This window comes from Triticum urartu, chromosome 7A, assembly GCF_056163025.1.
Source record: "Triticum urartu cultivar PI428250 chromosome 7A, HENAU_Tu73, whole genome shotgun sequence".
NCBI classification, from domain to species: domain Eukaryota; kingdom Viridiplantae; phylum Streptophyta; class Magnoliopsida; order Poales; family Poaceae; genus Triticum; species Triticum urartu.
In genome coordinates this window covers 719275460-719300052 of record NC_141879.1, presented here as the reverse complement: position 1 = coordinate 719300052, position 24593 = coordinate 719275460, and the positions used below count along the sequence as shown (strand labels likewise).

Below are 24593 nucleotides of genomic sequence, written 5' to 3'. Positions count from 1 at the left end.
GCAACACCGGAGCGTGCCTTCATCTACGACGTGTCCCTTGGTTTGGCACACCCGATGCGACGCATCGTCAACATCACTTTCTCCCCGGCGCACCACTACTTCGACACCACTGCGCCCATGCCTAACTCGGTGCCCCCTTGTGCCCGCGGCTCCGCGGCGACTTCCTCGACACCGGCTATTCCGACTCGACATTGACCATGGCATTCTTCGCACGGCTACCTCGACCACGGCTCCACCACCCATGCTCTCGGCTACCTTGACGAACGACACAAAGGGCTACCGCCTTGCTTGAGTAACCTCGTTGGTTGCCACTCCAGCCACGTCTCCGCGATGCGTCGACCGTTACGACTGTGGGGGGGGGGGGGGGTGTCCGTCGGCTTGCCTTCGGATTCTTCTCCAGTCTCACCGTCTGCATCGCTACCGTTGTGACTGCTGGGGGATGTTGAGTAACACGATTGTATTAGGAAACATAGGTTAGACTAGGAAATATTTTGGCTTGCCTTGTACTCCAAGTAGATCATGTACTCCTATATATATGCCCATCGGGCTCAAGCAATACAACAAACTATTTCACCAATCCCTCTCTCTCCCTTCTAACATGTTGAGTAACACGATTATATTAGGAAATATAGGTTAGACTAGGAAATATTCTGGCTTGCCTTGTACTCCAAGTAGATCATGTATTCCTATATATATGCCCACGAGGCTCAAGCAATACAACGAACTATTCCACCAATCCCTCTCTCTCCCTTCTAACATTACCAACCGGTATTAAAGGTCTCCCCGCCCCCAACGCTGGCTCGTGCCACGTGGGTGGCCCTTTAGCGGCGGTTCGTGCTGAACCTGTACTAAAAGGGGGGACCTTTAGTCCCCACCCTTTAGTGCTGGTTACAGAACCAACACTAAAGGTCCTTACGAACCGGTGCTACAGCCCGGTTCTGCACTAGTGGATGCTGCTAGGAAGCACGCACACAGGAGGGGCGGATGTTGCGACGAGCTCCCGTTGGTGCTGAGAGATGCAATGCCGAAGGCTAGGACGGGCACATGACAGTTATTCGACCTCAACTGAGAAGTACTACAAATGATGACCAGCGAGACTACAATGACAACCGATCGAGCGTTGTTGTCACCATTGACAGTGGTGCTGCAAGCAGCGACGACTATGCTACAAGCAGCCATGGCCATGCTGCCATTGTTGACGGCATATAGGTGCTACCAGCTTTATCAGCGATTGTGTGCAGAGAGGAGCGCGCTACTGCGACGGAGACGGTAACTGCTGCAACAAAGAGGCTAGGTACTGCAAGGTTAGGCTCGGCGATGATGGCCACCACGACGGGGCGGCCCTGCTGTAAGCACTGAGACGGCGGTACGGAGAGTACGGTCGTCGTGCCACAAGATGGTGGGGGTGGCGGGAATGTCAGCATGAGATGCAACGCTGCGAGAAAGAGTGTGATGGGGAAATTTTCCTCTTTACGGGGGACATGATGGGGAAAGTTTGTTTCTACAAAAGAATGCTGCCACGGACTTCCGATCTGCCAAAAGAAACTAGGTCTCAGATGTTGAGAATCATGACGAAGTTTATTAACTTGAATGATACTCCTACAATGTAAACTGATACCACAACAAGTATATTATAAAACAGAGGAAGTAGTTACTTGACCCACTGACAGATTAAGACAAAACCGAATCGAGGGAAACTTCCACGCACGGCTCTGGTGGACCCCTGATCTGCCAAGGAAAAGAAAGCCATATTGCGGCGGTGACGTCCGGTCCGGTCCGGTCCTAGTTAATTCGCTTGCCACATCAGCTCGGTTATCCCTTACAACCGTGGTTCGTTAAACTATTTGTACATGGCCTATTTTTTTTTAGTAATACATGTCTTATTAATAAAATAAAGATTTACTTACAAGCCACGTAAACATTGACATTACACAACTGAAAAGATAGGATAATCCTATCCAAAAAACCATCGCATGTCCCTCTCCACTAAGGAAAATGAGATAGATCACCTCTTGATCCGAACTCGACGCGACTCCATCGCTGACCACCAGCTTTACGGACCTCCAAAGTAGTTTGCCTGAAGCAAAACCATTGCCGTTGAAAGAATCAGACCGGGGCAACGTGTCCCCGGACACGCCATCGAACTTCAGAACTGACACCCCCGCGGGACTACGGCGTCGGAGAAGGAAAACAGAACTGTCAGCCTCCAACCGCAGACCCAGCACAAGATGCACCATCTTCCAACTGTCACTCGCGTAGATAACCGTCTGCACGTACTCCTGCATGACAAAACCTCCCTGCTCCGCCATGACGTCGGAGACAACGCCGCAGCAATGGGGACAGAGCAGAAAGAGAGATACACCTGATGGAGTCGCCGCCGCCGCCTCATTGACACCATCCATGAACCCTAACGCCGCCGATCTGAAGGAACGGCAAATACAGGATGCCATCAACTCCGAGACACCGCCATGAAGGATACCATCGGTATGGGAGTGAAGTTGAGGCAGATTTATTTGTCTGGGCGCCGCTCCCACCACCCCAACGACGCACACACAACCTACAAATCCAAATCTAACTATAGAGCGGAGGAACAGGGTCCCCCAGGGGCGAAATTGGGCCAGGGGCAACTGGGGCTGTAGCTCCAGGCGTGGCCCAACTAGCATCTATATGCATAGTAGGAAAAAAAATCAGAATATGGGATACATAGAAGCCCAACCCCAGGCTTCACGTACTCATGTACAAGCCCATTAGCGCAACTCAATCAATCGTCAACTCAATTGATCGACCCTTCGATTGACCCTTCGATCTCTGATCTGTGGCCTGGTCGTTCGTCAATCAAGTCATCAAGTCAATCAAGAAAGAGAAAAACATCCCTCGCCTGATCGCGGCAACAGAGAAACCCAAGCGCTGCGCCGCCGCCCTCCTCAACCGGCTACTGGCGATCCGCTGCGCCGGCCGCCGGGTCCAGCGTCCTACAAGTGACAATCCGTCCGCCTCTTGTTCTTCTGATCTTCTCCACCTGATTCTGAACTGCAGTGCACACACTGAGGCCACGCAACGCACACTGTGCCGCACAGGTAATCTGTAATGTGTAACCTGTAATCCTGTATCATCTAATTTTGTTTTCCCTAATTCCTTTATCGGCCAAACCCAGCGAGTTATATATTTACTTGGTCAATTTTATTTCATTTGTTGTCAGCAAATTAGAATACAAGATGAAGAAGAGGACCCGTACAATTGAATCTTTAGGACTTCGTGTTAATGGTATAATATGTTCTTTTTTTTTTGCAAACTTTCATATGAACAATTGATTTAGTCTATGTCCAATGTCTTGATTTGAAATTCTTGATTTTATGTTTGCAGATTCAGGTCCTTCTACTATTGCTGGTGAAGAAACAGTGGCCTTGAATTAAGCAAGTCTTCACTAATTTGGTACCAAACCATGTTTGAAATGATGCACTTTGTTAGACTATTTGTTTTATGGAATTTCCTCTCGTGAAAATAATGAATTTATATTTTGTTTTGAATGTGATTTTGTGGCATACTTATAACGCACATTGATGTGTGTGATATTTAACATTATATTTAGTCAGTTAGTTTTAGCCCTAGGCTTTGTGAAATCCTGGTTTCGCCTTCGGTCCCTCTCCCTCCTGCCGCCGGAGCAGCAGCCGGAGGGAAAGGGGGCCAGCGCCCTCGTAGTGGAGATCGGTGGAAAAAGAGATCGCCTCCTAGTCGCCTCCTGGCGGCGGCTAGGGTAGGAAAACGTTTATGCGGGGCAAGAATGCTGCGATTGGTTGACTTGTACATGGCCTATCTAGTTGCATGGATACACCAATAGATGGTGGCACTGTGACAACTGACAAGTACTATGTATTAATTACACTCGCATACATATATACATACAATATATACAGTGGTACAAACGCATAACGACGTAGTAAGGACGACCAACCTTGGCAATGCATATGTTTCATGTCCGTTTGCTTAACGTTCACCACGCACCATGCATCTGGTCATTCATCACGTCACGCCCACGTGCATACAGCCAACACACACTTACGTACCTATACGTAACAACTTGTTCACCGTGGCATTAGAATAGCACTGGCTTCCAGGTCACAACCATACTATTTTAGTAATTAACTGCCTTGCTGGTGTGGTGCATGTTCCACACTTTTGATAAGCTTCGTTTTTAACTACGCAACTACTCCATATATGATGATTAACCACCCACAGCCACTTGCATGCATGCTCTATGTGTACATACCAAGAGGAGCAACACCATTGGGGGCGATATATATTGACCTCCCTAGTTAACTTGGTCTGGTCAATTAATTATAGAAGCCATTGGAGGTAATGCCAAGTAGGTATCTAGCTAGTAGTCCATATATACAGCTCGCGTAAGAAGCCAGCCAACAGCAGCAAGTAGCTAACTACGTACGTACGCACTAAGCTAAGCCAGGACGAGGCCGGAGATATAGCTAGACTAGCTAGATCGGCCATGGCGTCGGAGCCGGCGTTGGCGCAGCCGCAGCTCCAGGCGCAGGCGCGGTTCGTGCGGGCGGCCGCGGCAAACGCCGGCGTGGAGCTGGACGAATCGCGGTGGGTGAGCGAGGTGCGGCGGCGCATGGAGGCCGGGGCAGACGAACTGGGCGCCGTGGCCATGGTGTTCGACGTGCCGCGGTTGCTGCGGGCGACGAGGCCCGAGGCCTACACGCCGCAGCACTTCGCCCTGGGGCCATACCACTACCAGCGGCCCGGGCTGAGGGACATGGAGCGCTACAAGCTCGCGGCGGCCAAGCGCGCCGAGCAGCTCTTCGCCCCTCACCACACCTTCGACCATCTCGTGCAAAACTTCGTCGGCATGCAGGACAAGATCAGGGCCCCATACCACAGGTACCGGCGCCGGCCCTACTGCATTTTATTCTTTCTACTGCATAATATTTTTAAAAAATTGATAAGTTCTTATTTGGCTTACTAAATAAAATCATGTTTAATTGATAAGTCAATAAACCAAAGGAAAAATTGATGTGAAAAATCGAGAGATGGGAGAAAAAACGTAAATGAGGAGGGGACGCAGGAACGGACGATGAACGTAAGGGCAAACGTATTTTGTCTAATGTGTTTGTGTTATTTTTAAATATATCTATACCAATATAAAAAGAGTGAGTTGCGGAGATCCAACACATCTCATGTTTTCAACCATGTCTATCCAATGATCTATATTGTCCCCCCACAAAAAAGTTCTATACTCTCCCAGTCTTTAGCACTAAACGTGTTTAGCACCAAACAAAGATTAGCATCCTTGCCTAATTAATAGCACACCTATGAAAGCCAGCGCAAAGAAATTAGTTATGTCCTACGTAGTATCAATTCTAAATATGATTTTGCCGAATATTAGTGTGCAATGCAATTAATATATTGTCTAATATTAGCAAGTGTTACACATACACGATTACTAGTATATAGTAGAGATATACTTAGTCATCCATCTAATTAAGCTCTCAAAATAGGCTTATAACCTCAAAAAAATATCTTTGTTCGGAAGTTTTTTTCTGGGAAATCAGTACTATTAGTTAACAAATGATGCAAAAATGGTATGATGAGGTTTAGTTAGATGTATCTAATAAGTATTTTTATTTTATTTTGCTGATAATTAATTTAATAAATAATTTTAGCTGTACTTAAAAATATATAACTTAATAATAGGCATTGCCAACATTATTAGAAAGGACAAGCTATACATGGTGAGCGAGTGTGAGATTTTTTTATCAACTTTTCAATAAATACATACAGATGTAATACACACTGATAGATGGACACTCAACTTAGGACACAAGTTTATTATGAGAGCCATCTATATATTTCACTCACAATGCAAAAATCTGTTTGTGTATGATTTAAGAGGCAATGGATCATATAAGAAATCGTTTTAAGGGACGACAAGAGACATGGATTAATAAAGATAAATTCAATGTACCTGTGTTCTGTTTAAAGTTTCCTTTTAATAAATTACATAAAATACAAGCAGTGTTAAGGCAGGTGAAGGAACTATACATAAAATTACATCTGAGCTTTTGTTTGTTAGATCTATTGATCTTAGAAACTTCCTCCAAAATATATTTGTGGAGAGGGGCCATAAGAGAGAATAGTTGCAAACTAGTTTGATGTCTCCACATTGAAAAATATGGATGAAAGGATTACATAATTAAGTTACACAGACGGCCATGTCGGCTTAGATTTATCAAATCTGCATAGTAAAATCAAGCCGTACAAGTGTGTGGACCACCACACACTAGTTACTATTAATGTAGACGCTAAACAATAATTTAATTTGTGTTATTCTAAAATCATGAATAACATGCCCTCTCTCTTCCTCATAAACGTATTTCACAAGTCAGTGCTCTTCTTTTCTTTTGCTTGCTGTCCAAAGTCTTTCTTATTTTGGCCTTGTGATGTTTTTAAAGGCAGTTGAGAACACAAAGATGAGCACAACAATTTGACATTTCTGGCAGGCGTGGTCACTATTAAATTGGTGTCATGTGGCTGTCCTTATGACGATTTTGTAATCTAGCGTTGTTAAGGAAAAGAAAACGGGAGAGTTATCTAATTGTGAACGATTGCTACTTGCACCCCTGACATAAAAAAGTAAAAAAAAAAGTTCGAACTGAAGATGACGGGCATCGTCATGTTTTCCTTTTACAAACACACTTGTCTACATCGTAGACATATATAGACAACATCCATTGTTGTTAACGAGGCACAATGCCTTCAATATTTAAGTGATATATTGTCCAGTCCTTCTACAAGCTAGATACTAAGATGACATCGGCAGAACTAGGTGATGCCCCGCGCATTGCCGGATGAAACGTGTGAAGAAAATGCATAAATAGATACTTTTAAATATATAAAATTAATAGAGAAACAAATGTAAGGTTGTTCTCAGTTTACATTTAAAAAAGAAGCATGTGATAAAAAATATAAAAATAGGAAAACTTTTGAAATTAACTAAACACAACATCTTTAAAAGATATGAAAATATATTTTTTGCTCGGAGCATCGAACGCATATACTGTCCATGACCACACAAAATTAACGCAATATTTTTTAACTTGTGACTGGCATGCATGATTTGATTTCGCTGGACAAAAAAAAGACATGCATGCGTTGATGGGATCGCATCTATTACAATAATATATTAATGCTTAAAATATAACATGCATGACTTATGATGTGGCATTGTTTTCATCAACAGATTAATAAAAAAGATTTAACTTACGAGTACACATGACATGTTATTTTGATCGGGCGGCTATCAATAATTGAGGTGACGTGGAAGCACCCAAGTGCAGAGAAATCTAGTAGTCCGGGCTAGCTATTCGGATATAAAAGATCAAAGAGGAGAAGAACCTACTGTAGTTGTATTGCTTAACTAATCTACTCATCATTGTATCATCAGTATTCTTGATGTTTGTGTTTGTTTCACTTTTTTCGATCCAATTTAATTTGTTTCGTCAAGAAAACAAAGCCTAAAAATGATAAATTTCAACATAGTAAATATAATGGTGTATGTTAACTGTAGAAAACAATTCAAGGTCAAACGATGAAGCAATTGCCGCTTCGCTTTCAAACTTGACATATTCTCTTTCAAATCAAAGATTCTTCATTGGAGATGCTTGAATTTCTAAGCAGCGTACATCACAACATATATGAAACCTTCTTAAATTGTTACCATAGCCTATTGAGGTCACATCTTGACACCATGCCAAGTTTCATGTTTTTCAGGCTTTGTTCGCATGTTTTAGTATTAAAACCTGATAAGCTCATTGTTAGTGGTCTAGTTATGCCACACGGATGTTTAACATTTCTTTTCATTTCGTGGAGAAGACCTAAAATATTGATCAACCCATTTGTTATAGAACTTTTTTACACCAGTATGCACAAATGAGACTCCCTTTTCCATCATGTTGTGAAATATTTTTCATTTTTTATTTTTGAAATACCAAGATAAGTACCTTCTGTAGTACCTTTAGGTTTATCATCTAAAACATCCCTAAAATTTTCCACATGGAACATATGACAATACAATGCTATCACAAAAGGCAGACATTTTTCTGGAATCATTTGCTACTTTTAATACATTAATTACATTACTAGCAATTTACCAGATAATATTCAATTTTGCATTACATGTCTATAAAAGAAGGGCCATAAATTCAACAAAAAATATCTTGGAGTACTTATATATATATTTCTATATCCCTCCAACAATAAACACAAAATTCACAAGTTTGATGTTGAGAATCTAAATGTACATATGCAACCCTTTTTTTTTACATGTCTGCCGAGTGTTTTCCAAAAAAAAAAAATACTCGGCCAAGCTGGTTCCACCGTCAGTCTACCATTAACCGCGGTTGTAATGTACACATGGAAAAATCTTTGCAAAGTCTTAGCACTAGGCAAACCACCTGTTTGCAATGTTTTAAATAGCGGACTATGGCATATAGCGGCGACCCTTAAAAACAGCTATAGCTGGGCTATAGCGGGCTATAGCGAGGCTATAGCGGCAAATTGTACATGAAATCATTTAGCGGCAACATGCTCAAACAGCTATAGCGGAGCTATAGCGGGGCTATAGCCGGCTATTTAAAACCAGGCCAAGTGTTTTTCTGGCAAACTCGACACAGGGTTGTTTGTCGAGTTGCCAATAAAATACAATTGGCAACAACTTGACACTACCATCGGTTCCGGGAGAGTAGCCGTCTTTCTTCATCATAAACGTACTTCACACACACCAGTGTTTTTCTTCTCTTCTGTTCTTTTTATTAGCTTTGCCTTGAGAGCATTTTAAAGGCAGTTGAGAATGCAGATATATTAAGATTTCACATTAATTGGTTACTGGATTACAATAAGATATTTGAAATGTTTGGCAAGCGCACGGTCACAAATTGGTGTCTTATCGTTACCCTTATTAGGAATAAGAAGGATGGACTAAGCTGGCTAGATAAGGGAAAGATATCATTAGTTCTAAGCCTGGGTTAAATCTTACCAGTAACTCATTGGATTATTTCTTACCTGGGTTGTACATATTTGTTTCTTTTTTCATTTGTTTCTTTTTAGTTCTGCTTCATGTATACTTTCTTTTCTCTTTTCACTCTGATTTGTACATTTTATTAATGATTTATTATAAGTACATCCAGGAGAGTCGTGTTGTTTCCCGTTAAAAAATAATTTCGTGCCATGTGGTTATTCTTATTAGGATTATGCAATCTAGCATTGCTTTTGACAGGAAAATAAAAAATAGAGAGTTATTTAACTGTAGATGATTTTACTTGCATCCCCCCCCCTTTTTTTTACTATTTTTAGGAACACACTGAGTTGATCGCAGATGTACACGCACACAAATTTGATTGTCAATTACTTTTGCAAGCTAATTAGTAGTACTAAGATGACACCGGTACCACTGAGAGTCGGAGAAGAAAAATAAACTCAAACTATTATAGTTGCATGGCTTATCAAATCTTTGAATTATCGTCTCATCAGGGATCTTGATGTTTGTGTTTGTTTCACTTCCTATGATATAATGTACTTTATTTAGACAATCAATAAAGTCAGATTACCTACTTTTTTTGAGCTGTTGCATGAATGTATAACTAACACTATAGACCATATGAAAACTCGAATATAAAATTATATCATATTGATTCTACCTTCTTTTTTTGTTAAGAGGAAAACCAGAACATATGTACAATTGCAAGCTTTATAAATAGAAGAAATAACTATATGCCATATACAAACACGAGAATTTGTTTGGAAGCTACCTACATACTCCAGTTACACAATCTTGTAGGTACCAAAGTTGCATACATTAAAAATGTACACTTGTAAAACTCATATATTTAAAAATAACCAAGTCACAACACAAATTAAATTAGAAACAAAATGCCCTTTTTAGGCGAAACTCAACCCACAACACATACCAACTCAAAAGGGCCCTCCTACAATTGATCTTGGATTTCTAAACTCAAAGTACATCACCACAAAACCATAATCATATGCTCATGTAAACAAGCAGAATTGCATTACTTTTGCAAGAAATTAAGATGAACCCTCAAGAAGCAAAGTAGCTCAATAAAATCTAGCTGAAACAGTGCTATAACACATTGTTTTATGAAAGTTAAACTAGCTAGTATAAACCATGCCCATCACAAATTTCGAAACTTGGCAACGTTTGATCTCCTACTAGTTATAGCTTTGACTAGCACTGAATGTCTGAATCTAACTCTCGAATTTCATCATCAATCCTTAAGTGGTCATCATTCAAATCTATAAGCTGTGTAAAAATTTATCTATATTGTGTCAATGCTTTCATAAAACTAAGATTGCTTAGTGTCATTAAAATATAAGAAATTATTTTATTATCATTAGAAGAAAAAAAATACAAGCCTCATCGAGCATACGTGCAATGAATGAATGTAGGTTCCTTGAGGTGAACGAGCAGACGCTGTCATGGATGATGGCCATCGACACGTGCTTCCTCCTGGACTTCCTTGAGAAGTACCACGTGGACAAAGCCACAGACCTGGTGTCCTCCTCGCCCAACTGGATCAACGCCACGGTGCGGGACGCCATGATGCTCGAGAACCAGATCCCGCTCTTCCTCTTCACCGCCGCGCTCCAGCTCCGCCACGGCTCCGAGGAAGCCGCCGCCGATGCCATGCGCGCCGTCTTGGACCGCTTCATCAGGGACGTGTGCCCCATCAAGACCAACACGCCGGCCCTCACCGGCGACATCGCCGAGCACGGGCACCTGCTGGAGCTTCTCTACCATTTCCTCGTGCCCGCCTCGGCCGTCTCCGCCCAGCAAAATGCGGCGAAGCTTCCGCCCCTGGTCCCAGAGGTGGCCATCTCCCTTGACGCGCACGGTGCGGTCGAGGAGCAGCAGGTCCCGGACACCGACAAGGTGAAGCAGGCGTGCATGCAGGTGTCCAGCCTCGACGTGCCGCCTGTGCGGTTCGTGAAGAACCTGATCTCCAAGCCGATGACCGCGGTTTCGAGCCTCCCGGGGTGGATTGTGGGCAAGGTGCCGCAGCTGTCGGGTGTCGCGCAGCTGCTCGGGAAGTTGATGGCGTCGACGGACGTGGCGGCGCTGCTCAAGGGCGTGAACCTGGCCACCATCATCAAGTCGCCGCTGGCGCAGGAGATCATGATCCCGTCGGTGGCGCAGCTGGCCGCGTGCGGCGTGCGGTTCTTGCCGGCCCCGGAGGGCGTGGCCGGGATCGCCTTCGACGCGGCCACGGCGACGCTGACCCTGCCGGTGCTCCACCTGGACAGCAACACGGACGTGATCCTCCGCAACCTGGTGGCGTACGAGACGGCCGCCGTGCGCGGGCCGCTGGTGCTGGCGCGGTACACGGAGCTGATGAACGGCATCATCGACACCCCCAGGGACGTGAAGATCCTGACGGGGTGCGGGATCATCGTGAACGGCATGAAGAGCAACAAGGAGGCCGCCGACATGTGGAACGGGATGTGCCGGGCGGTGCGGCCGAGCAAGGCGCCGCTGCTCGACTGCGTGATCACGGAGGTGAACGCGCACCGGAACCGGAGCGCAGCCGTTAGAGCGAGGAGGATGCTCAAGCGGTACGTGTTCAGGTCGTGGAAGATGCTCACGCTGCTGGCCACGGTGGTGCTGCTGCTCATGACGGCACTGCAGACCTTCTGCACCGTCTACGACTGCAAGCGCTGGTTCGGCGGCCGCATAGCGCAGCTAACGGCCGGCGGAGGAGGAGGGCAGTAGCCAGCTAACTCGTTTCTTCCCTTTCCCCGCCCAATGGTGCCGCTCTGCAGTGTCAAACAGACTACATTTCCCTTATGTCCCGTGCTAGTGCTACTATATATATGTATACTAGAACATGAAGACAAAGAATACGCACCCGTCCATCTTGGGAAAAGAATGATATAATCAAGATGGCTAGAACATTTGATTCTATTTGAATGGTTCAAATTACTAAAGTTTATCGTTAGCAACATATTTGTTTTTGAAGAATTAAACATGTTCAGTGTAAAAACTTATCCAAATGGTTGTGCTAAACAAAATCTTTCTTATGGAACCAATTTTTACCTGAAATTCAATGGACAACAAGTTAGGAGCTGAATAAATACACTAAGAGCAACTGTTGAATTTCTGTTTTTACTCCATGACAGTCACAAATATTAATGATTAAATTACATGTCAAGCACCTTCTGCAAAGCACAAACTAACATTGATAACTTGTTGTGGTGATTAAATTCAATCTTATTCAGACCAAAAACAACTACATCCTTGCGGGTTTTTTTGCTTGCAACTCATGTCCTGCATTACATATTGCTGGAAGGCCAAATAAACAACCATCTGTATAGTTCACATCCATCACATATGATGCTACATGCCTTGATCACAGTACAGAGTAAGGATGTGAAATATAAGCATACTTCTTAATCGGACCATGTTGCTCGAAACCTTGTATGGGAGAAGCACAATTACATTAATACAACACATAAGAACAATTACAAATAATCCATACAGGAAAGGAGTGGAGAGAAATCAAACATATTACTATACTCCTGTTTTCTTTGTAAGATGCATATTATGTGTCGCCATGACAGCATGTTTGATAGCAGTAGAGAGAGGGATATAGATATTGCTAGAGATTAAAAGCATGGGAAAATAAAGTCTTGTAAAAAAAGAACCATTTGAATCTAAAAATTAAACAAATATATGGCACCGGATGCCTCGGACCGTCGGACGGGCACCGGGCCACAGGGCACTCGTGAACGAAAGTTTCAACGAGAAGACATGAGATGGCGTGTCGCTCCCACCCTCCCCCTTCCCCTTCCTCGGGCGACGAGCGTGAAACAAGGATAAATCCACAAATTACTCACCCGCCGCACCTACCTCGCATCAATACGAGCTCTCCCCACCCCCAGCTTCCACCTACCAACTCTCATGGTAGGGGCGCGCCGTCGCGGGTTGCGGATCCGGCGGCTTATGCCGTCGTCTCGGGTGGCGGAGCCACGGGCGCTCCCAACTCCGGGGGCGGTGCTCCTCCCCGAGATCGATCCCAACTCACCGGAGGCTCAACGGGAGATGCGACGGGTGGTGTGGGAGCGGTTCCCCAACCGGGAGGCGTGGGGGGACATCCACCTCGACATTCTTCACCGAGCGCGTGCGCTTCATCGGCGACGACGGCTGCATGGATGTGGAGCTCCTCTTCTAGGCGATTCAGGAAGCCGAGTCGCCGGACCCTGCGCAGGCGGCGAAGTGGGCGTTCTTCAAGACGGCGAATCCCTCTCGTCTCAACATCAGGCCACCGTCGGTGGAGGGGATTGCCCGCATTCCGCCGGAGTTCCTCCCCCCGAGGGTGGAGCTGCCCCGCCGTCGTCAGTAATGGATCCCTTGCCCCGCCTGTCCCATCACCGCGCCATCGACCCCCCTCCTTGGCCTGGTGAGAAAGGTATGTATAATTTTCGCCTTCCCCGTACATTTCGTTCGCGAATTTTGGCTCTGCGTTTGCGGAGAACCCAGCTCATGAGGCCGACGGGGTGCTTTCCACCTCAATTAGTTGAATCAAATGTGGATAGGATTCTTCCTATTTTGTGCGATATACAAACTGATGCTGCTGCCATTTCTATGGCTTCTGGACATGCGATCAACTCAAATCTAGATGGGATTAGGGGTAAACCAGATGCGACGAATGCTTCTACAAATGATGTTGCCGTTTCTACGGTCAGAAAAACTATGAATAATTTGAATTTAGGTGATAGCCTACTCCATAGCACGGGGGAATCTTGCAAAAAGTCACCCTCTGTACCTACTCAGATTGCGACAGGCCCCAGTTTCAAAATTTGTGAGCAAGGGAGGAAAACGTATTCTCAGGGGGCGCGTTCGCGTGAGCAGGGTGACCTTGAAACTATAGAAGAGCATTTTGGCCAACTTTGGGTCATTCCGTCCCCTCCCCGCCGCCGCCTACCTTCTCCACAAACTTCCACTCGTTTCCATACCTCCTCTTTTGGGTTCACTTGCTGGATCCGGAAGGATTTGATTTCCAACCACTCGTTCACGGCTGCTGACTGTCATCCGGCACCGCGTCGATCTTTTGATCCAATTCCTAGAACCATCAAGGTGTCGAGGGAGGGTTTGGGCCCTGGATCTCTTTCGTTTGCGGCTGTTGTGAAGCAAGGGAGTGCGATGGCTGACCGGAGGGGTGCTGGTACGGGATCTGGGGTAGGCGGCCCCTCGAAGACTGCTAACCAGAGAGCTAACCCACAAGGGGGGAGGAGGCAGCCATCTGCCACACCTCGAAGGAACTAATGCCAGCAGCTAGACCCACCAGATCCACGGCCTCTACAGCTGCATCATCCCAGGTGCAGTCTTCTCAATCGATTGAGGTAGAGATGGAGCAAGTTTTAGATCCTAGGTACAAAGATATGATCTGTTTCAACTGCGGTGGTCCATGGCATTATGTTGGGAATTGCATTAAGCCAAAATCATGCTTCATATGTCAGCAAAATCACAATGTGAACAACTGTGCTGCCTGGACTAAGGTACAACCAACTGCTGCCTTTTTTGGTAGTGGAGCAAGTGGTCTTGGTTTTTACCATGTGGATGTTTCTGTTGCTAATGAATCCAACTGGTTGAACTTCCAAAACTGTGATGTGGTTAATATTCTCAAAGGTGATGTGGATAAGGAGTTGCTGTTAAGTCTTTTGACTGCTACCTTTTGCAAAACCAGACAGTGGCCTGTCCAGTAAAACATTTCTGGTGAGATTTCCACCATGGAAGAAAGTGGAGGATCTCATTGAATTGCCTGGATTTTCTTTGCCTCAAGATGTTTCTATCACACTTACTGAATGGAAGGGGGCTTGTGACCCATTTGGAGAACTTATTGAGGCTTGGGTTTTGATTGAGGGAATCCCACCTAAATGGTGTACCTGGAAGGTTTTCGCCCAAATTGCTTCCCTGTTTGGGGTTCTGACTGGTGTAGACTGGAATGGGATGTTTAGGACCTTCTTTGAGAATGTTAGGATCAAAATTTCTTGTAGAGACCCTACAAAAATTCCTTTTGAAAGGCTCATTGAGATGAAGAAGAAGTTATTTCTGCTGGGTTTTACTGTGGAGGGATTTGAACAAGTGGGTGGGGTTGATTCTGTTATTGACATTGAGGATGATGAGGAGTTTGAAGGTGATGGTGCTGCTGAGAGACAGGAGGATGAGGGTGGAGATGGTCATAAGGATGGTCTGGAGGACTTACATGATAGTGAGGAGGCAATTGATGAGTTAGATAAGGCTAATATTACTAGTATGGGTAAGAATACACAGAAAGGGGTACAGGCTGGTTTGTTCTGCTCTGATTCTGATCATGAAACCTTTATCCTAGAGTGTGTTAACACTGGTGAAAAGAAACACCTGGTAACTGATAAGAGAACAGACCTTGAGGATTTTTGTCCTTCTGTCCTGGTGGATTCCACTCCATCTAAGTCTGTGGTGAAGTTTGTTGCGGGAAACACTAGTTCTGGGAGGAAGCTTGAGAACATGGAATATTGTGAGAGTATCCTTAAATCTGTTGACTTTTCTGAGTCTGAGGAAGAGGACCCCAATGATGATGACCTTGAAACTCTTCCTGCTGAAGCTGTACAGGCTATTCAGACCATTTCTCTAACAAGATCTCTGATGGAATCTCTTGAACAAGCTCATGGCTCATCAGAGGTTGAAAAATCCAAGTGGGGGCCCGTATTGGTTCAGAAACCTAATACAAGGGGGCATGACAACTTAAACATCATGGAGAAGGCTGCTGCTTATAAGAGGAAGCAGAATCTGGAAATTCCAAAAAGCTTTAAAGGTAAATCATTCACTAACACTGGTCATGACACCTTGCTTGATCAGATGAATAAAATTGATATTTGTATTGGGGGGGGGGTGATGTTAATAGACTTGAAACCATTGACATTTTGGTTGATGGGGAGAAAGAGAGGTGTTTGGCTTTTGCCAATAATAACCCTGAAATTGTTCTGCCAGATAACTTAGAATTAAACCATGATGAATTGGTTGGGACACCTTTGGATGCTCACCCTCTCAAGCCAGTTGGCACTGCTGATGCTTTGAGGAGAACTCCAAATGTCCCAACCAAAGCTAGGCCTTGTGGCTTGTCTCATCCTTTTAAAGTTGCTTAGATATGATAGGTCTCATTTGGAATATTAGAGGGCTTGGTAAACCTGGTAAAGTTCAGTGCCTTTGTGACACCATTGCTAGAGCTAACCCTGATTTTATTGGATTCCAAGAAACTAAGAAAGAGGTTATTTCTGAGGGTTTCCTCAAAGCCATAGACAGAAGTGGCAGTTTTGATTGGCATTATTTACCTGCTGTTAATACTGCTAGGGGATCCTTTTGGGTCTTAGGAAAATTTTGTTTGATACTGTTGATTTTATTAACCATGAATTTTCAGTTATTGCCACAGTTAAAAATAAGGGTGATGGTTTTATGTGGCACCTTGTTATTGTTTATGGTTTTGCTTACCCAGAATTCAAGGTAGATTTGTAGCTGAATTGCATAGTATTGTTGAGTCCACCTCATATCCTATTTTGATATGTGGAGACTTCAACTTAGTCAGAAATGAGAGTGAGAAGAGTAGTGGGCTTGTTAATCATCATACCACTTTTATGTTTAATGATTGGATTAACAGATGGGGGCTGCTGGAGATTTCTATCTCCAACAGGGGGTTCACTTGGTCTAATAATTAGGATGACCCTGTTTTTGCTGTGTTGGATAGGGTTTTTACTTCTGTGGATTGGGATGCTCATTTCCCACTGTCTTCACTAACTGCTCTCCCTAGAGTGGGGAGTGATCACACTCCTTTGGTGTTAGACACTGGGGGACGTCGATCGTCTAGCCCTAAAATGTTCAGGTTTGAGAAGTGGTGGCTTTCTCAACCTGGGTTTAGTCAGTTAGTTCATGAAACTTGGTCTTCTGTTTCATCATCCACTTCTTTGGTGGATAATTGGTTATCTAAAACCAGACTCCTTCATAAAAAAACAAAAGGGTGGGCTATTAATATTGAGGCTGCGATGAAGAAAAAGAAAAAATCTCTCCTTATGGAGTTTGACCTGCTAGATGTTTTATCTGAATCCCAACAATTGTCTTCTGCTGATCATGACAGAATGAAAGCTGTGAAAAAAGAATTGGAGGAGATCTGGAAAAAAGAGGAGACTGCCTTCTGGCAGAAATCTAGGGATAGGAAAATTCTTGAAGGGGACCGCAATAATGCTTATTTCCAATCCTTAGCTAACCACAGGCATAGGAAAAATCATTTGTCTGAGTTGGTAGGTCCTTTTGGACCTGTGACATCCACTGCTGATATGCTGGAAGTAGCTACTGATTTCTATAAAACCCTGTTTGCTTATGAACCTAAACCTGATCTACACCTAGGGAATGGTTTTTGGTCTGAAACAGAAATGATTAGTGAGGAAATGCAGAGAGACCTAGAGAGATCCTTTTCTAAGGATGAGATCAAGGAAGCAATTATGAGCTCATATGCCAGTGGGGCCCCTGGCCCTGATGGTTTATCATTCCTCTTTTATCAGAACTTCTGGGATCTCATTAAGAATGACTTTATGTGGATGGTCAGGGACTTTGAGAATGGGGTGTTAGATATTTACAAACTGAACTATGCTATCATTACTCTCATTCCTAAGGTCCCCCTAGCTAGAGAGATGAAGAATTTCAGACCTATTAGTCTTAGCAATTGTGCTGTTAAAATCTTTTCCAAAACTATGAATACTAGGGCCTCCCCTATCTGTGATAAACTCATTTCACATAACCAAACTGCCTTTATTAAAGGGAGATTTATTTTGGAAAGTGTTGTTATGGCCCATGAAGTGATTCATGAGGTCCATAGGTCTAACACTAGTGGGCTGATTCTTAAACTGGATTATGAGAAAGCTTATGATAGGGTCAGCTGGAAATTCCTGGAGGAAATGCTTCTTTCTAGAGGCTTTGGGGTTAAATGGGTTAGTGTTGGAAATATGCCCTAGAGGCAATAATAAAAGATTATTATATTTCCTTGTTCATGATAATTGTCTATTGTTCATGCTATAATTGTATTGTCCGGAAATCGTAATACATGTGTGAATACATAGACCACAATGTGTCCCTAGTGAGCCTCTAGTTGACTAGCTCGTTGATCAACAGATAGTCATGGTTTCCTGGCTATGGACATGGGGATGTCATTGATAACGGGATCACATCATTAGGAGAATGATGTGATGGACAAGACCCAAACCTAAGCATAGCATAAAGATCGTGTAGTTCGTTTGCTAGAGCTTTTGCAATGTCAAGTATCATTTCCTTAGACCATGAGGTTGTGCAACTCCCGGATACCGTATGAGTGCTTTGGGTGTGCTAAACGTCACAACGTAACTGGGTGGCTATAAAGGTACACTACGAGTATCTCCGAAAGTGTCTATTGGGTTGGCACGAACCGAGACTGGGATTTGTCACTCCGTATGACGGAGAGGTATCTCTTGGGCCCACTCGGTAATGCATCATCATAATGAGCTCAATGTGACCAAGGGGTTGGTCACGGGATCATGCATTACGGTACGAGTAAAGTGACTTGCCGGTAACGAGATTGAACAAGGTATTGGGATACCGACGATCGAGTCTCGGGCAAGTAACGTACCGATTGACAAAGGGAATTGAATACGGGATTGATTAAGTCCTCGACATCGTGGTTCATCCGATGAGATCATCGAGGAGCATGTGGGAACCAACATGGGTATCCAGATCCCGCTGTTGGTTATTGACTGGAGAGGCGTCTCGGTCATGTCTGCATATCTCCCGAACCCGTAGGGTCTACACACTTAAGGTTCGGTGACACTAGGGTTGTAGAGATATGAGTATGCAGTAATCCGAAAGTTGTTCGGAGTCCCGGATGAGATCCCGGATGTCACGAGGAGTTCCGGAATGGTCCGGAGGTAAAGAATTATATATAGGAAGTGCAGTTTCGGCCATCAGGAGAGATTCGGGGGTCACCGGTATTGTACCGGGACCACCGGATGGGTCCCGGGGGTCCACCGGGTGGGGCCACCTATCCCGGAGGGCCCCATGGGCTGAAGTGGGGAGGGGAACCAGCCCATAGTGGGCTGGTGCGCCCCCCTTAGCCCACCCCGTGCGCCTAGGGTTGAAACCCTAGGGTGGGGGGGCGCCCCACTTGCCTTGGGGGGTACTCCACCCCCCCTTGGCCGCCGCCCCCCTTGGGAGATCCAATCTCCAAGGGCCGGCGCCCCCCAGGGGCCTATATAAAGGGGGGGGCAGCCGCACCCTACAGCCTTGGCGCCTCCCTCTCCCCTGCTACACCTCTCCCTCTCACGCAGACGCTCGGCGAAGCCCTGCTGCGGTGACAACTGCATCCACCACCACGCCGTCGTGCTGCTGGATCTTTATCAACCTCTCCTTCCCCCTTACTGGATCAAGAAGGAGGAGACGTCATTCGCTCCGTACGTGTGTTGAACGCGGAGGTGCCGTCCGTTCGGCGCTTGGTCATCGGTGATTTGGATCACGGCGAGTACGACTCCATCATCCACATTCTAGTGAACGCTTCCGCTCGCGATCTACAAAGGTATGTAGATGCATCCGATCACTCGTTGCTAGATGAACTCATAGATGGATCTTGGTGAAACCGTAGGAAATTTTTTGTTTTCTGCAACGTTCCCCAACAGTTAGTTGGGTGCTTAGCACCTTGAAACATGGGGCATTTCAGGTTAGAATCAATGACACAAATGGGCCACACTTTGTTGGAGGTAAAGGGTTGAAACAAGGGTACCCCCACTCCCCCCTTCTTTTTAACCTGGTGGCTGATGTCTTTTCTAAAATGCTGGCTAAAGTTGTTAATAATGGCTTGATTGGTGGGCTTCTCCCACATGCCATCCCTGGTGGAGTAGTTAGTTTACAGTATGCTGATGATACCATTCTGTTCATTCAAGAATCTGTGGAATGTGCTAAAAATTTAAAGTGGATCCTGACTTGTTTTGAGAAGCTGTCGGGCTTAAAAATCAATTTTCATAAAAGTGATTTACATACCATTCATGTATCTGATCAAATGTCTAGAGAATTTGCCCAAAGTTTTGTTGTCAATTTGGTGACTTTCCTTTTAAATATCTTGGTGTCCCACTTCACTTCAAAAAACCGAGGAGGGAAGACTTGCAACCTATCATTGATAGGATTATAAAAAATATTGTTGGTTGGCTAGGCAAACTTTTATCTTACAGAGGCAAGCTGATTTTATTAACTACTTGTATTGCCAGCATTCCCTCATATCTTATGGCTATGGTTAAATTCCCAAAGTGGGCTATTGATATGATCACCTCCCAAATGTCTCATTTCTTCTGGGGCAATGTGGGTGAGGTTCACAAATACCACTTAGCTAACTGGGGCCTTGTGGCTAGAAAGAAGGAGTTTGGTGGCCTGGGTGTTCCTAATCTCAGGGAATTTAACATGGCTCTCCTGGCCTCTTGGGGGAAAAGGTTCTATGATGGGAGGGAGGGGGACTGGAAAAAACTTCTTTGCTTCAAATATGCTACTGATAAACCTAATATTTTCCATGCTAAGCCTGCCTCTGGGTCTCCCTTCTGGAAAAGCATCTCTTGGGCTTTTGCTGCTGCAAATTTTTTTTGGAAATGGAATCCTGGGAATGGGGATAACATTGCCTTCTAGCATGATAACTGGATTGGGGGGTGCTCCCTAAAAACTGCTTTTTGGGAATTATTTGATATCTGTCATCAACAGGATGCCACTTTGTCCCAGGTATGGGATGGTGTGAACTTATGTCTCACTTTCAGGCGCTGTGTGGATGAGGCCATGATGCAGAAATGGGGATGTTTAGTTAGCTTGGTTTCACAAACTACCCTTTCAGATCATCCAGACAGCCCTATCTGGGCCCTAGAATCAAATGGTCAATACTCTGTTAAGTCATTCTATAAACTGATCAACTTTGGGGGGGTTTCTTCTGATATTAGAGATTTTATTTGGAAAATCAAAGTCCCTCCAAATATCCATGTCTTTTTGTGGCTGATGTACAATAATAAAAGCCTTACTAGAGACAATTTGGCCAAAAGAAGACATGTTGAGGACAAAACTTGTGTTTTCTGTGCTGAGTTGAATCTATCCAACATCTTCTGTTTGACTGCATTGTTGCATCTAATGTCTGGTCTGTGGTTGCCGAAGCACTTGGCATTCCCCCTCCTGTTTCATTTTTATCCTTGACTTCTTTTTGGAAGAGGAAAAAACAATGTGAAGCTGTGAATATGGTTACCTCTGCTACCTTGTGGTGCTTATGGCGGTTACGCAATGACTTTGTCTTTCAGGGGGGAAGATGGCGAGATATACGCTGTGTGCTGGGACAGGTGGCGGCAACAATCAGGCAGTGGAAAATCTTATCTTCAGAGGCCCAGGGTGCTCTACTTCTCCGGTGCTTAAGGCTTTTGGAGCGTCGAAGAGGGGAACTGCTTAGAATTGCTTGGGTTTAGTGTATGTCATGAGTGACTTATCGTCTGCTATGTGGTCTGCATGAGTATGACTCTCTTATGGGATGTAATAGGTAGTAGCCTAAAAACCCTGATGTATGTTTGTTCTGTGGCAGCTACTTTTGGTTGTCGCCGAGAGCTGTTCAACAGTCTGGTCTCTGCCGTTGCCTTGGCTTATAAAAGTTGGGGCGGGGGGCGACCCCTCTCTTTTCAAATATATGGCACCGTGCCACTGTCATAAGGATCGGCTAGAGGGAGCAGCAAGCAAGAGATCAACACTTATTGATTATTATAAACAGTTCATGTGCATATTTTGATTGGACTACAATATAGATCTATATCCTTCAAGTAAGTATGCCTTCTGTGAATATAATGGCCATATACTTGTTTTGAGTATTTCGTTTTTATGATGAATATGATGTAGGAAGACCTGAAATTTGTTCTTCACAATAAAACATAGGAATGATCATCTTGTTTCTATAGTTTCTTATTGGGGACAATTAAATTTTACCTTTTTTTTGCTGCTCTTTAAAAGGAGACTAAAGCGATATGCACAGATATCTTACAAATGCATCCTAGCTACCTGCAGGCTACAAAGGGAATGTTCGTGCCCCTGCCGAAACAACATGTCGAAGAATGCTGAGAGTTCATGGGATATGCAATAAGTAGTTCAACACACAATACAATAGGGATATGTAGGAAACAAATGGAGATGAATGTTACCTTGCGTTCACCGGTAGCAACATAATATTTGTTCAGTTGAAAATAGAAATGAATGTCAGTTATCCGCTAAATTACTTTCTTAAACACATAGCCATGGATTGTGCATATTATACTTTTTACCCAAGTACCTTTGGCCACCTCACATTTTGAAGAAAAGCAAAAAAAAAAATTTGCATGAGAGAATTAAAATATGCCTCGTGTGTTGTGTGTGCCACTCTACCTCACGGTGCAAGTGTTGATAGTAGTATATATATCCTTATGCTCTTCCCAGCTACTCTAGTTACTCCTGATGAGACAAACATTACCATGGTCATGCTGCAAAAATTGGTAAAGAAAGCTAGGATCTTGGAGCATTAGTATACGTTCTGGTGTAGTACCAAGGTTCAACAAGTTTCGTAACCATGATAATCTTAGTCTGGTGAAATTATATACGCATTGATAATTAGAGATTAAAGAGCAGAGCTAGCAAACCTGATATCGTGGCGGACGCCCGACATGCCGTGTCATGACCATGGATCCAGATTTGTTCCATGCATAATTCATGTTCATCCTCGCGTGGCTCACCGACGCTTGCATTCTTCCCTTCTTCTTTGTCACTTAGCTTTGATATTCTCTTTTCTAATAATAACAATATAAAGATTCCATGGTTTCGATGTTGTGATTTTCTTAAACATAAAGATTTACTTATGTGCCAAAAGATCGCAGATGGTAAATATTCATATATCATACATTTCTAGAAAGCTAGGTACACGAGAATATTAATCATGCATCACTAAGCAGGTGAATAAAATTTCTGAGAGAAATGGACATATTAATTAGATAAATATGTTTAATGGCTATTGTCGATCAGGTTACTTACAGGTTCTGCAGAAGGGGTAGTGCAGCAGGAATAGCTATGGTTATATTAATATTGTACAGGGTTTCTTCGACCTCCCCGTGTTACATAGAGGAATAGCTATGGTTATATTACTTTGTATGGTCTTGTGTGAACATTTAATAAAGTGGTTGCATGCATCATCCAGATGCAGAGGCTAGGGGTCTTCCTCCTTTTTTTTAAAAAAAAGACACTGCAGCGCAGTGCAAAGTGCAGTCCAAAAACAAGTGGAAGTTTCTTAACAAGCAGTTAATTGGCTGACCATATGACTAGAAGTTAGCTTCCAATGCTTAGACTCACGTGCACATGACAACCTTAGAAGCGCCTCCCAGTGTCCACGCCTTCAAAAGCCATAAATTTCGGTGGCCGCAAGCAGTGCGGCTTGCACTTTGGATCCGAATCCAGCATGTCACCACACTAGGTAAGCTCCACACCGGGGTCTCCTACAGCGATGCAAAACAGCACCAGACAAAGAATCAGACCAACGGGATCTCAAATTGAAGAAATTTCCAGATAATTTAACTCAACCCTAGGAGCGGAAATATCTTACGAAATACTCCTCCATGCAGCCCATGTCGCTTATGTCGATGTCGTCGTCCGTGCAGAAACTGACACCAAGGCCAGACCACATGTTTATACATTTGAGGCATATGACTTGTCAATTAACTGTCATGTCTCTTAACCTACCAAATTCCGACAATGGTGTTCTTCAACTGGCCCGCTGTTTGGATGTTGCACCTCAACTGGAGATGCACTTGGATGCGAGTGCCATTTTATTCGTATAGTTAGATAAATAGACAGGCCGCTAGTATATTTTTTTGCGGGGAATATTTAGTTATTTATATGCATGCTTGCACCCATTATTCTTAGGGAAATATTGGATTGTTTCTGACCGACTGTCTGCTAACTTCCAAATGATGATGAAGTATTCACGCAACATGGTTTGGGTGCATGATGATTTGGTGGAGGAGGAAGACCTCCATATGCGCCACCACGACCACCTTAAGACTGTCGACATCAGCGGGTTCCGGTGCTACACGGCTCAGACTAAGCTCGCGTGTTGTATCCTGGAAAATGCTTGTGTTCTTGAGCATGTTAGAGTTGTGTCAAATATTATTGTACAAGATAGGTTACAGTTGGACTTGTAGTTGTATTGTGTTTAGATAGGATATGGAGTCGTGTCCTAGTAGGACACTTATATCCTAGGCCTCTCATATATAGCGGGGGTAGACACACGATGTAACCTATGCCAACATAATAGCACGGGCACGCGGGGGAGCCGGCGGCGTGTGCCGGCGCCTGGGCGGCCAGGGTGCGGTATTGTGACGGTGTCATGGGGAGGAGCGCCCGTAGTCAGGCCCCGGGGATGTAGCCATGATGGTGAACCTCGTTAACAAATCTCGGTGTCGTGCTCGTGTGATTGCTTGGTCCTCGGATG

The 24593-nt window shown here is 44.3% G+C and overlaps 1 protein-coding gene and 1 pseudogene across 1 annotated transcript; both read left to right on the top strand.

Annotated features, from left to right (window-relative positions):
* The first annotated feature begins 4501 nt into the window (after positions 1-4501).
* On the top strand, positions 4502-11800 carry LOC147962183 (putative UPF0481 protein At3g02645). The gene is made up of 2 exons (XM_087534076.1): positions 4502-4896; positions 10480-11800. Exons 1-2 carry the CDS (start codon positions 4502-4504, stop codon positions 11798-11800), a joined length of 1716 nt encoding a protein of 571 aa, XP_087390202.1.
* Positions 11801-14469: 2669 nt separating this feature from the next.
* LOC147962182 (uncharacterized) lies at positions 14470-21697 on the top strand (annotated as a pseudogene).
* Positions 21698-24593: the final 2896 nt, after the last annotated feature.